The 12,691-nt window shown below is 50.2% G+C and overlaps 1 protein-coding gene across 3 annotated transcripts; it reads right to left on the reverse strand.

Annotated features, from left to right (window-relative positions):
• Positions 1 to 1,820: 1,820 nt before the first annotated feature.
• On the reverse strand, positions 1,821 to 4,662 carry EIF1 (eukaryotic translation initiation factor 1). 3 transcript variants are annotated; one of them, XM_011929758.1, is made up of 4 exons: positions 4,393 to 4,662; positions 3,521 to 3,684; positions 3,269 to 3,370; positions 1,821 to 2,684 (listed from the first exon to the last, which is right to left on the reverse strand). In XM_011929758.1, the coding sequence occupies exons 1-4, from the start codon at positions 4,421 to 4,423 to the stop codon at positions 2,640 to 2,642; spliced, it is 342 nt and encodes a 113-aa protein (XP_011785148.1). In that variant the 5' UTR covers positions 4,424 to 4,662; the 3' UTR covers positions 1,821 to 2,639. The 3 variants fall into 3 exon arrangements, with proteins under 3 accessions (XP_011785148.1, XP_011785150.1, XP_011785149.1); XM_011929760.1 differs by having other exon boundaries at positions 3,265 to 3,370; XM_011929759.1 differs by having other exon boundaries at positions 3,269 to 3,367; positions 4,393 to 4,568.
• Between the last annotated feature and the right edge of the window lie 8,029 nt (positions 4,663 to 12,691).

Consider the following 12,691-nt stretch of genomic DNA (forward strand, 5'->3'; position numbering starts at 1 on the left):
TATTCTAAAACAATCCCCTCCTAGTTTTAGGGCAGTTGCCACTGGCTCGGCCTCTCACCAGCCCTCCTCCACACCTGACCTGGTTCTATGCGCTTTCCCGACCTGGGCTCTAACTTAATTCACTGCTTGTATCTTTATCTACAAAATGGGCTGGTAGTAAACTTAGTATGTGTTACTCCACGACAGCGATGTGTTTTCAGAAATGCATCATTAGGCGATTTTGTGTTTTCTACGAACATCATCGTGTACTTATGCAAACCTGGATGGCACAGCCTACTACATGCCTAGGTTATATGACATAGCCTGTTACTCCTAGGCCACAAACCTGTAGAGCAAGTACTGTACTGAAATTATAGGCGAGGGGTGTCCTCTCTTTTCATTTCCCTGGGCCACATTGGAAGAACTGTCTTGGGCCACAAATAAAATACAGCAACAATAGCTGAAGAGCTTAAAAAAAAAGTCGCAAAAATAAACATGTTTTAGCAAAATATATTAGTTTGTGTTGGGCCACATTCAAAGCCTTCCACACAAGCTTGCTGTAGGCCATTGTTAACACAATGTTAATCTGTGTATTTGAACACACAAAAGGTACAGTAAAAATACAGAATAATAATCTTAACTGTAGCACGACTGCGAGGCTCATTGTTGAATGAAGCATCCTTAGGCAGCGCGTGACTGCATCCAGACACGTTTGGTAGGAGAACTTTGCCTTTTTAACTAATGGACCCAGGAACAGAACTTGGGTCTTTTAGTTGCCATTCATTGTCCTTCATGAGGGATGGCCTCCCAACACTTAACTTCAGCTCTCCAAATACTTCATTAAACCTTCTACTACTACAAACTCACCACCCAGAGTACACACATTGCTAGCGATTTGTGGATCTTAACCCACAGCATGACTGTCCTTTTTATAGCCCTTGCATTTACTCTCCACTCTGCAACCCTGAACCAAGGCTGTTATTAATGAGGGGGCTCCAAGATTTCCAAGCAACCCATTCTCTAGGACACTGATTAACAAGACAGCATGATTCTGGCTAAATGCTTGCAAAAACAGTTGACCGGCTGGGCATGGTGGCTCATGCCTGTAATCCCAGCACTTTGGGAGGCCAAGGGAGGCAGATCATTTGAGGCCAGGTGTCCGAGTCCAGCCTGGCCAACATGGCTGTCTCTACTAAAAATACAAGAATTAGCTGGGCATGCTGCCTGTAGTCCCAGATATTAGGGAGGCTGAGGCATGAGAATTCCTTGAACCTCAGAGGCAGAGGTTGTAGTGAGCTGAGATTGTGCCACTGCACTCTAACCTGGGCAACAAGGGCAAACCTCCATCTCAAAAAACAAACGAACAAAAAAACAGTTGACCAGAGAGGTACAAGCTCATCAAGGTTTTTCTTGGCCAAGTTCAGGCCCCTGTTGAGAAGCTGTGGGTGTGGATGAATCCTCCACTGCCCTTTTTTTTTTTTTTGAGATGTAGTCTCGCTCTGTCGCCCAGGCTGGAGTGCAGTGGCCAGATCTCAGCTCACCGCAAGCTCTGCCTCCCGGGTTTACGCCATTCTCCTGCCTCAGCCTCCCGAGTAGCTGGGGCTACAGTTGCCCGCCACCTCGCCTGGCTAATTTTTTGTATTTTTTAGTAGAGACGGGGTTTCACTGGGTTAGCCAGGATGGTCTCGATCTCCTGACCTCGTGATCCGCCCATCTTGGCCTCCTAAAGTGCTGGGATTACAGGCTTGAGCCACCGCGCCCGGCCTCCACTGCCCATTTCTATGGTTCCTTTATATGCACAAGATTGACTATATATAAATACAAATAATCTGCAAGTCAGGTATTTCTGAAAACAAGTTTTATTTAAATAAGGGTTTAAATACATTACACATAACATTAAAACTGAAGGGGGGAAAAAACCAAAAACCAGTTTGTTACTTCACATGGCATTGGGCAGCTGCTGCTATTAAGTTGCAAGCTCTACAGCTAGCTACATGACTGATGGATCAGTTTGAGATTTGTTCCCTTGTCAAAAGTTTAACTCTGGTAGAAGGTTGGCCTCACATTCTGATGTTTGGACATCCCTTAGCTAGGATATGTCTGGTCAAACAGACCTTTGTGGCAAGGCAGATGTCCTATCATCTCGCTAGCGGTAAGAGGGCCTCTCTGAGCTCTGTCCACCTGGTCAGGTTGGAGACACCAGGGGATCCACCACCAAAAGCTCCCTTCCAGTAGTACAGCTGGTACTGCTGCCTTACCCCATCCTCTCCTCTCAGATTCACCGAGGACTGTTCAGATGGTAACATTCTGTTAGGGCAAGGAACTCTGCAGAGGGAGAGCCGAGGAGGTTCCGGCCATAGTTGTTTGTGATCTTAGGGCTCTGGGCTTGGCTGAAACATGCCGGTATTGCTTGGTTTCAGGCTTGACACTGCCAGGCGCCTACTGCTTGACCTCTGTTTAAATGAGGGACTTCAAGACTAGACAGCATGGCTCTTTTCAGTTTATTGCATGAAGGAGTTACACTAGTCCAAGTTAAAAGCGGACCCCAAATGGTTACATTATACAAGCTGTGAGGTTTTTAAACTTGTGACAAGGGACAGAAGAGAAATGCAACTCATAGAAAGAAAACCCTCACTTAAGCTTCAGTGAGCCACAAGCACTTAAAACCCATGAACCTTCAGCTGATCGTCCTTAGCCAGTCCAATCTGAAAAGACAAAAGGGCAAAGTTTTAAATGGGGGACAGGGAGAGTTAAAGCCTCCATTTCTAATGTCATCAACCCTGTCTTCCTGCTACTACACTGCCCAAGAGCCAGGGGTGCACAGTGGTTCAACGGACGGTCCTCAGTTAAGAGCTACCTTTTTTGAACACTCAGTGCCTTCCAAGATTCTGAATTAGTGTGAGAATGAGACTCATCAGGTATATGAAACCTCTTCAATTGTATCAAGAGCCGATCATGTACCAGTTTTTTAGTATTAATAGTCAGGAAATTCATTTTTAACAACTCATGTCCTTACAAATACAGGAACAACCCAGCATTTGGCTTATTTTACAATGCATCTATGTGCTATTCAAATTTGCATCTGTAAAGCAGATCCACAGAAAGTTAACCAAAGGTACACAAGTCCCTTCTGCTTTTTCCTATAAAACAGAAGTTTGTGTACTTTAAAACCCAACTGAGGTTTCGGTCAGCCTTACAAAGCCAACTTTTATGTCCCCAGCAGAAGCTAATACACAGGATCTGAGATCTGCCAGCAGAGGGGCACAAATCAAGAAGTGACTGAACTCACCTCTACGAGGAACTGGCATATGTTCTTGCGTTGGTCACCCTGTAGCTGAATTACTTCTCCATATTCTGGATGCTCAATTACAGTACCATTGCAGGCAAACTTCTGCAAGCACAAAGGAAACAAAACAAATCAGGCTTAGCAAGAGCATGAATGCATTTATCACCCCTTCTGCTAACAATAAATACAACGCAGATAGCACCCCCTTGCACACAAATTCATTATGACTTTCCCGCAATCTCACTGAAGACCTACCTTCTTAAACGCCTTCACTAGTTTCTTTTTATCGTAATCATCAGCGATCCCTTGGACAGTAGTAAGGGTCTTCCTGCCGTTTCTCTGTTGAATTCTTATATGGATATAATCCTCAGTGCCAGCAGGAAGCAGGTCATCACCCTTACTTGCATCAGCAAAGGGGTCTGAAAATTAAGGTTAAGCTCGTTCAGAGGGATCAAAGATCAGATACCACTGCCATCTCCCCGGCTCCCAAGTGTTTTGTGCGTGCAGAAAACAACACTGAAATCGTCAGGGCCTGGGCCAGGCCGTATGTGTCCTCTGCTGGCTCTCCCCGAGCCCGTCAGTCCGGGACGCCCGGCTTCCCCAGGCTCGGGGAACGCCCGGGCCTCCCGCCCTCCCTGGGAAGCCGATCACGTGTCGGGGAAGTCCGAGCTGGCAGGCGGTGCCCCACCCAGCTGATGCAACCCGCCGGAACCCGCGCTCCCAAGGCGGGGCTAAGCCTACCACCCCCATTGGTGCGCACGCCTGCCACTTAGGGCTGGCACCGCCTTTCCCTCCGACTCCGTGACAACGAGTGGTGACGTAACGGACGTGACGCAAAGGTGACGGGAGGGGCGGGTGTGGCCCGAGGAGGCCCGGGAGCCATTAGTAAATGCGCCACCAAGACGCCGAGCCCGCCCAAGGGTTGACCTCCCGCCTGCTCCTTCCGGTCGCGCTCAGGTTCCGACCCCGGGGCCCAGGCCTTGATCCCGCTGCCCTGCGACCCTGGACAGGTTTCCCCTGCCAGAGCTTACGAAGGCCCGGAGCACTTGGCAGCTTCCTGCAACACGTCTCCGGGCCCGGAAGGCCCCACTGCCCCACCCGAGCCCGCGACCTTTCCCATAGCTTACCGAAAGAGTGGAGGTTCTGGATAGCGGACATACGATACGATTCCTTTTCCTCGGTGGAAACGGCCTGCGGAAGGCGGCGGCGGGAGAAGGCGGGCAGGGGGGACGGAACGTCGGGAAGCGAGGGGGCTCGAGGGGGAGGCTACTGAGTCCTCGGCGGCAGCTCAGTGACTGGGGCAGAGGGGCGGTGCCTGTGTTCACTTATATAGCCGCGCCTGTGACGCCAGCGCGCTGCCCTCACGTCCCGACCCCACCCACGGCGTCGTGCCCCAAGCTCCCAGGCGGCGCAGCTTCCAATTGGTTTGGGGGCGGGGACGTAGGATGGCGCTTGCGCAGGAAGTCTGCGGCGGTCGGAGGGCGTCCTCCTGACTCTAGGAGAGCTGAGAGGGGGAGGGAAAGCTTGGTCTGGCTCGGCGCCTGCGCAGTGCGGGTGGACGGTGTCAGCACGCCGAGAAAACTGGCCGAGGTTTCGAGCTCGCTTGCGCACTGTGTCATTTGGTACGTTCCACCTTCCTGACCCTGTTGCATCCCTGCCTGCTCGAAAAGGGGTGTTTCGTAGGGTAGATGAACACTCCTTAGGGAGGATGTAGATGCTGAGCCTCCCAAACACGACAAATCCCCGTTTTGTCAAACCCACCTACTTACCCACTCTACTACCCACTGAGTCACAGCGGGATTTAGGGCGGCAGTTTTATTAATCAACATACAATAATATAATCAAAACGGTAACCGCGTAATTTAGATTGCCATTTAGATTTATTCTAAAGTGGGTTAATCTGATCTAAAATTTTCATTTAGATTAGATTAATCCATCCAAGGATAAAGTGTGCCTAGCTCATTGGCATGAGTTCAAGGGATAGTAACTGGTTCTGGGCCCCCCCTGAGAATAATTCTGGCACCAGAGGGCGTCCTTCATGTCGCACAGCTTATGTGGAGTAGAGCCTTCCCAGAGTTGAGATGAAATATTTCCTTCAAAACAGTCAACCTTGCTTGCTCTCAGTTTATTTATTTCAACACTCTCAGTTGCAGGGATGAGTAGGGTGGTGAAAAGAGACCAGGGGTTTTAGACTCAAAGGCCTCCGGGGCCAGGCAGGTGAGTAGGATCAAGGAGTGCAAACAGCCAAGTGTGTAGTAATGGGGTGGAGTGGGGGCTGGAGTAAGAACTATGGGCTGCAGTAGCCGCTCACCTCCCGCCCATTGTGCTAGATCTTTTTCAAGAGTGCCAGGAAATCTAGGTGTTTACATAAAATCTCTTGATTTTTAAATATTGCCAATAAATTGATTTTTTTTTTTTTTTTGAGACAGAGTCTCACTTTGTCACCAAGGCTGGAGTGCAGTGGCACTGTGTCGGCTCACTGCAACCTCCATCTCCTGGGTTCAAGCAATTCTCCTGCCTCAGCCTCCCGAGTAGCTGGGATTACAAGCGTCCACCACCACCCCTGGCTAGTTTTTAAAAACATTTTTAGTAGAGATGAGGTTTCACCATGTTGGCCAGGCTGGTCTTTTTTTTTTTTGAGACTGAGTCTAGCTCTGTCACCCAGGCTGGAATGCAATGGCACGATCTCGGCTCACTGCAACCTCTGCCTCCCAGGTTCAAGCGATTCTCCTGCCTCAGCCTCCTGAGTATCTGGGATTACAGGCACACACCACCACGCCGAGATAATTTTTGTATTTTTAGTAGAGATGGGGTTTTACTGTTTTGGCCAGGCTGGTCTCGAACTCCTGACCTCGTGATCCACCCACCTTGGCCTCCCAAAGTGCTGGGATTACAAGCGTGAGCCACCATGCCCAGCAAGGCTGGTCTTGAACTCCTGACCTCAGGTGATGCACTTGCTTCGGCCTCCCAAAGTGCTGGGATTACAGGAATGAACTGAATTTTTGATAAAACACTGTGCAAGCCAGAGAAAGATATGCATGCCCGTGGACTGCTAGTTTATGTCCCCGACAGTCAGGGTCACTGCCCTTGTGGAGTTGAAGGCCAGCGGGAGAGAGAGCCACTAAACAAATAATAAGATAATGAAGCTGGGTGCTATGGCTTAGGCCTGTAATCCTAGCACTTTGGGAGGCTGAGGTGGGCGGATCACCCGAGGTCAGGAGTTCCAGACCAGCCTGGCCAATATGGTGAAACCCTGTCTCTACTGAAAATACAAAAATTAGCTGAGTGTGGTGGCGCGCGCCTGTAGTCCCAGCTACTCAGAAGGCTGAGGCACGATAATTGTGTGAACCCGGGAAGAGGAGGCTGCAGTGAGCCGAGATGGCGCCATTGCACTCCAGCCTGGGTGACAGAGCAAGACTCTGTCTCAAAAAAAAGATAATGACACATTGTGAGAGGTACCAAAAAGGAGATAAACAGGGTGATGTGACAGGAACAGCCTCCTTCAGATGGGGTGGTCAGAGAAGGCCTCTGGGGAGGCAGCATTCTAGCTGACAGAGGGTAGGAAGGAGTCCACTGTGGGACAAGGCATGTGCCTGCCGGAGGAAAAACCTCTGTAGGAGGAAATGCTAGGCGTACCTGATATATATGTGTATATATATGTGTGTACGTGTGTGTATATGTATGTGTATGTGTGTGTGTATGTGTGTATATATATATCTGAGTGTGTGTATATATATTTGCATATATATGTGTGTATATATAGACAAAGTCTCACTCTGTCACCCAGACTGGCTGGAATGCAGTGGCACGATCATGGCTTACTGCAGCGTCAACCTACCGAGCTTAAGCGATGCCCCTGCCTTGGCCTCCCAAAGTGCTGGGATTACAGGCAGGAGCCAGTGTGCCTGGCCTGATACTTTGTTTTGATTCTCTATTTACTAAGTAAACTTGATTAATAGTTTGGTTTCCTTGACATCAGGAAGGAGGAACCATGGCTAGGTCATGGGCATCCCAGTCTCATGGTCATGCCCTTTTGAGAAGCTAAGGACCCAGCCTGCCAACTTGGGAACCTTTACACTGACAGACATGGTTCTGCTGGAAAGGGTTTGGGGAGAGAGTTTGAATGAGTGAATTGGAACTGTCCTTCCCAGTGTGCACGCAATATTTTGTCATACTGAAATATTTTTTGAGACAGAATCTCGCTTTGTTGTCCAGGCTGTAGTGAAGTAGTGTGATCTCAGCTCACCGCAACCTTCGCCTCCTGAGTTCAAGCTATGCTTCTGCCTCAGGCCTCCCGAGTACCTGAGATTGCAGGCAGGTGCCACCATGCCTGGCTAATTTTTGTATTTTTGGTAGAGATGGGTTTTACCATGTTGCCCAGGCTGGTCTTGAACTCCTGACCTCAAGTGATCTGCCCGCCTCGGCCTCCCAAAGTGTTGGGATTACAGGCATGAGCCACCACACCCAGCCACAACTCAGTTCTTTTTTTTTTTTTTTTTTTCGAGACAGGGTCTGGCTTTGTCACTTAGGCTGGAGTGCAGTGGTGCCATTATAACTTACTGCAGACTTGAACTCCTAGGCTCAAGTGATCTTCTGCCTCAGCCTCCTGAGTACCTGGAACTACAGCATGCGCCACCATGGCCAGCTAATTTTTAGAATTTTTGGTAGAGGTGAGGTCTCACTATGTTGCCCAGGCTGGTCTTGAACTCTTAGGCTCAAGTAAGCCTTTACCTCGGCCTCCCAGAGTGCTGAGATGAGCCACCGCACCAGGCCTGAGACTCAGGTCTTGACTTGCCACCAGCTTTGTGGGTGACCTGGTTTACCTCTTGGCTTCAGTCGTATGTCCCGTAAAAGGAGCCCTGGGTGATCTCTTCCTGGGTCTAAAGTCTGAAGCGCTGTTCTCCCAAGTTGGGAGCATTTCCAGAAGGGTCTTCCAAAGTCCACCTTCCAGTGTGGGAGTTTACCCCAGCCCCAGGAGCCTGAGGAGTAATCGTGGAGGCAGGAGTAATTAGTTTGAAGTGACATGTGTGCCTGCTGTTAATGCTGGCTTCTTTATTACTGTGCTCTGAGGTGCTGTCACCTGGGCAGCCAAGGGCAGGGTACAAAGCACAGGCTCTGGAGTGTCTGTATCTGAATATCTTCTCCATCTTGTTGCCCAGGCGACTTGGCCCCTCTCAGCCTGCATTTTCTCCTCTGTACGACAGAGGCAATAATGCCCTTTTCATAGGCTGTTGAGGGGATTTAAAGAGGAGACTATGTACAGCTGGATAAAAATGTACAGTTATGAAACCACTAAACAGATTATGCCAGTTTCCCGGAGGAGAAGGGAGAGAGAGAGCCTCCGAGAGCAGTGGGGGACAGGAGGGAGCCCCTTCGAATGAGGATGGGACGGAGGTGGGCACCTCTCCATGGTGATCGCCTTGGGATGTGACAAGGGCATGGCTGTGTGGGACACCTTGGGACCCTTGACCTCAATAAGATTCTCCAAGGCCACCAGCGTGGCACAGAAGCAGCAGAATCTCCCTCCAGGAAGGGATTGCATCCTCTGGGAAAACAGACATCTCCATGGTAACCAAGGCAGATAGATGATCTGGTCCAGGGGCTCCTTGTAGCTCTGGTGCTCTAGAAAACCCCGTGAGCGAGAGAGAATCCTGGGGAGGGCTGGAGCCCCTGTCATATCCAAGGCTGGATTTCTGAGCATCCCAGTGGGATATTAATTGGCAAGGATCTCACTTGATTTAAAGAAAGTCCAATTAATGCCATATTTCTTGCATTCCTTATTTGGGACCTACCACCCACGTATGTAAGTGACTGGAATAGTTCCCCCTCCCCCGATCCCATGCACATAGAAGGTTCCAGTGAATGAAGGCTGCTATTCTTTCCACTTGGAGAAGGAGGGAGACCCATGCCTGCTGCAGCTTGATCTGCAGCCTGCACAGAGTGATGATGAGATGTGCAGGTCAGGCATCAGCCGGGGTTCTGCTGGCAATACATCACTTCTTCAAACCTGCCTAGGGTAGATGCTGGGAAGAGACATGGGGGAACGTCTCTTTTTTTTTTTTTTTTTTTGAGATGTTGTCTCACTCTGTCTGCCAGGCTGGAGTACAGTGGCGTGATCTTGGCTCACTGCAACCTCTGCCTGCCAGGTTCAAGCGATTCTCCTGCTTCAGCCTCCCGAGTACCTGGCATTACAGGCACCCACCACCACGCCTAGCAAATTTTTGTATTTTTAGTAGAGATGGGGTTTCACCATGTTCGTCAGGCTGGTCTCGAACTCCTGACTTCAAGTGATCCGCCTGCCTCGGCCTCCCAAAGTGTTGGGATTACAGGCGTGAGCCACCACGCCACGCCTGGCCTGACATGAGGGAACCTTATGGGTTGCTGGAAATGACCTTCCTCTTGATCCAGGTGGCAAAAATCTATTGAGCTATATATACCCTTATGGCTAGCGTGTGTTGTGTGTGTGTATGGCGGTTATATTTTATCCCCACCTCCCAACCCGGTCAGCCTTTCTTCTTCTCGCTTTCTCTTCCCTTGCCAGGGACCCACTTATGCCAACCCACAGTGGAGACTTGGCTCAGTTCCTCTTTGCCTCTTTGCTGGCAGAGCATCTGCCTTCCCCATCCTGCTTCCCACACCTTCCCCTCCTGTCTTTCCTCTTCTTTCAGGGAGTCCTGCAGGAGCTCCTATAGATTGGGGGAAATTTCATTTAGGAAGGGAGATAAAGGCCAGAGCCCTTGGTTCCTCTCTCTTGGGCAGGGCCATCCAGGTTGGCCCAACAGCGGACTCAACTGCTGAGGCAGGTGGGAGAGGATAGAAAGTGCAGCCTGGGCCCATGGAGGAGGTGGGGAAGGCCAGGCCTGGCATCTGGCCTCTAGGAACTCACAGCCTAGCGAGGGTTCAGACACCGCTGCAAAGAACCAGGGGCCCAGGAAGCGTGGAGGAGGTGCCAGGCCCAGGTGCACAGAGGCGTCCTGTGTTCTGACCAGGCACTGGAGGAGGTGTTCTCTAGCTGAGGGCAGGTGGACGTTCCAGATGGAGGGAAGAGCGTTAGACATGTTTCATGGCAATCCGTTCAGATCTGGCCCCTTTCCTGGGACAAGCTCACAGGTGTGTTTGGGTGGAGCAGTCTGCCTTGGACCCAAGCATAGGTCCTCTAGCCCTCCTTTTATTTCATTTCATTTTATTTTTTAAACTAGTGTTAACTCATGTAAGGACTGTCTCCAAGAGTTCATCCAGCGGTAATTGAGCAGCAAGACTCATCAAGTCCTTCCCTTTCACTGTGAGAGGACAGGAAGAAATGCAGAGAGCCGGTGCCGTGTGGTGACAGCCCTCACCAGTTGGGACACCCTGCTCCTCCCCTTTCAGCCACACCTCTGCACACCCCCCAACACTCAGCTGTCCCCAGTGTGCAGCTCTGGCCCCAAGCACGTGTCACCTGGAGGTGCCTCTCTGGGCAGCCTCCCCTCTCGTCTGCACCCACCGAACTTCCCCAAATTAAATCTAACTCTCAAAGGGCCACAGCAGCCACAAGCCACCTGCGGCCTTGGAACCCTGGACATGGGGCCAGTCTGAATGAGGATGCACTGTAAGTGTGAACACACGCAGGGCTCTGAAGAATGAGCATAAAAAAAACCTGTAAAGTCTCACAGTGCTTTTTATTATATTAATTTATTTATTTACTTATTTTGAGTCGGAGTTTTGCTCTTGTTGCCCAGGCTGGAGTGCAAAGGTGTGATCTCGGCTCACCGCAGCCTCTGCCTCCCTGGTTCAAGTGATTCTCCTGCGTCACCCTCCTGAGTAGCTAGGATTACAGGCGTTCACCACTGTGCCCGGCTGATTTTTGTATTTTTAGTAGAAACGGGGTTTCACCATGTTGGCCAGGCTGGTCTCGAACTCCTGACCTCGTGATTTGCCCGCCTTGGCCTCCCAAAGTGTGGGGATTACAGGCGTGAGCCACCGCTCTCGGCCTGTTGTTTTTGAGACGGATCTTGCTCTGTCAGGCTGGAGTGCAATGGCGCCATCTCAGCTCACTGCAACCCTGCCTCCTGGGTTCAAGTGATTCTGCTGCGTCAGCCTCCTGAGTAGCTGAGATCACAGGTGCACACCACCTAATTAGCCCGGCTAATTTTTGTTTGTAGAAACAGGGTTTCAGCATGTTGGCCAGGCTGGTCTCAAACTCCTCTGCTCAAGCCATTCCTGTGCCTCAGCCTCCCAAATTGCTGGGATTACAGGTGTGAGCCACTGTGCCCAGCCTTCACAATACTTTTTATTTGAATTACTTATTAAAAGATGAATATTTTGGATCTATTATGTTAAATAAAATATATTAAGTTAATTTCACCTATTTTTTTTTTTTTTTTTAACTTTAAAGAAACGTGGCTCCTGGGAGATTTTAAGTTGCTTGTGTGGTGTGCGTTCTGTTCCTACTGGACAGCGCTGCTCAGCAGGATGCTAGACTGACGCGAGCCTGCTGGCACACACACGGCAGGCCCTAGTCACAGGAACGGCTGTTCTTTCCAGCCTTCTCTGCCACCACCTGCCTCATTTCCTTGTCTCCTGCCCCCGCCTCCAGCATCTCTAGTTCCCAGTGATATAACTCTGCTGTGAGCTTGCATATTTCTGTCCCTGCTCCCAGTTTAGAAGACAGCTTGGTTATGGTCATATGTACCAAGGCCAGGCCAGGGACGTGGAAGGAACTTTTTCCTGCTCAAGTGGCTTATTGAGTATTCACCCACCCAAACTGGGTCCCTTCCTGGGCCAAGAAGGTGAAATTCTCTCCTCTTTTTCACTCATCTAGCCCAAGCTGCCCCTCCATCAGCCAGTGGACAGATACTGCCACCTGAGCATGCACCGGGGCAGTGGGGACATCGATTTCAGCCTTTGCCCCAAACAGCTTAGCAGCTGTCCCTTTACCATAGATAAGACTCCTCCTGAGAGGAGTTTTGCACAGTACATTTATTTTTTTTCATTTTGTGAAATTTACAGTGGCTGAGCTGTTGCTACGAGCTTAGCTGAGTGTTCCACACCCTGTCCCATGGAATCCTGACAAAGCTCATTAGTCCTTCTGCAGGCAGAGACCTGGCAGGGTGGCGGTGGTGGCCCTCTTCCTACTGGGCTGCCTGACCACCCAAGAGGGACCAGGTTTCCTGAACGAGGAACCTCTGGTATGATTCTGCTGTCATAAAGGGGTTATCTGTTTTCTTGGTGGACGCCAGCATTCGGGGCGTGCACCCCAGTTCTCTCCAGAGCTCCAATGTGCTGTGCATATTTGGAGAGAGTCTGGGAGGCCGGTGCTACTGTGGACAATCTCATTGCAGCACACAACATAAGATTCAAACAAATTCTCTCTCTCTTTCTCTCTCCCCTTCCTTCCTTCCTTCCTTCCTTCCTTCCTTCCTTCCTTCCTTCCTTCCTTCCTTCCTT

Source organism: Colobus angolensis, unplaced genomic scaffold (genome assembly GCF_000951035.1).
Source record: "Colobus angolensis palliatus isolate OR3802 unplaced genomic scaffold, Cang.pa_1.0 Scaffold83, whole genome shotgun sequence".
NCBI classification, from domain to species: domain Eukaryota; kingdom Metazoa; phylum Chordata; class Mammalia; order Primates; family Cercopithecidae; genus Colobus; species Colobus angolensis.

Excerpts from the sequence above, each read along its gene's own strand:
- EIF1 (XM_011929758.1), bottom strand. The coding sequence starts at position 4,423 with ATGTCCGCTATCCAGAACCTCCACTCTTTCG. Across the intron at positions 3,371-3,520 it reads TAGTGAAGGCGTTTAAGAAG|AAGTTTGCCTGCAATGGTAC; the intron begins GTAGGTCTTCAG and ends TTGTGCTTGCAG. Across the intron at positions 2,685-3,268 it reads TATGCCAGTTCCTCGTAGAG|ATTGGACTGGCTAAGGACGA; the intron begins GTGAGTTCAGTC and ends TTGTCTTTTCAG.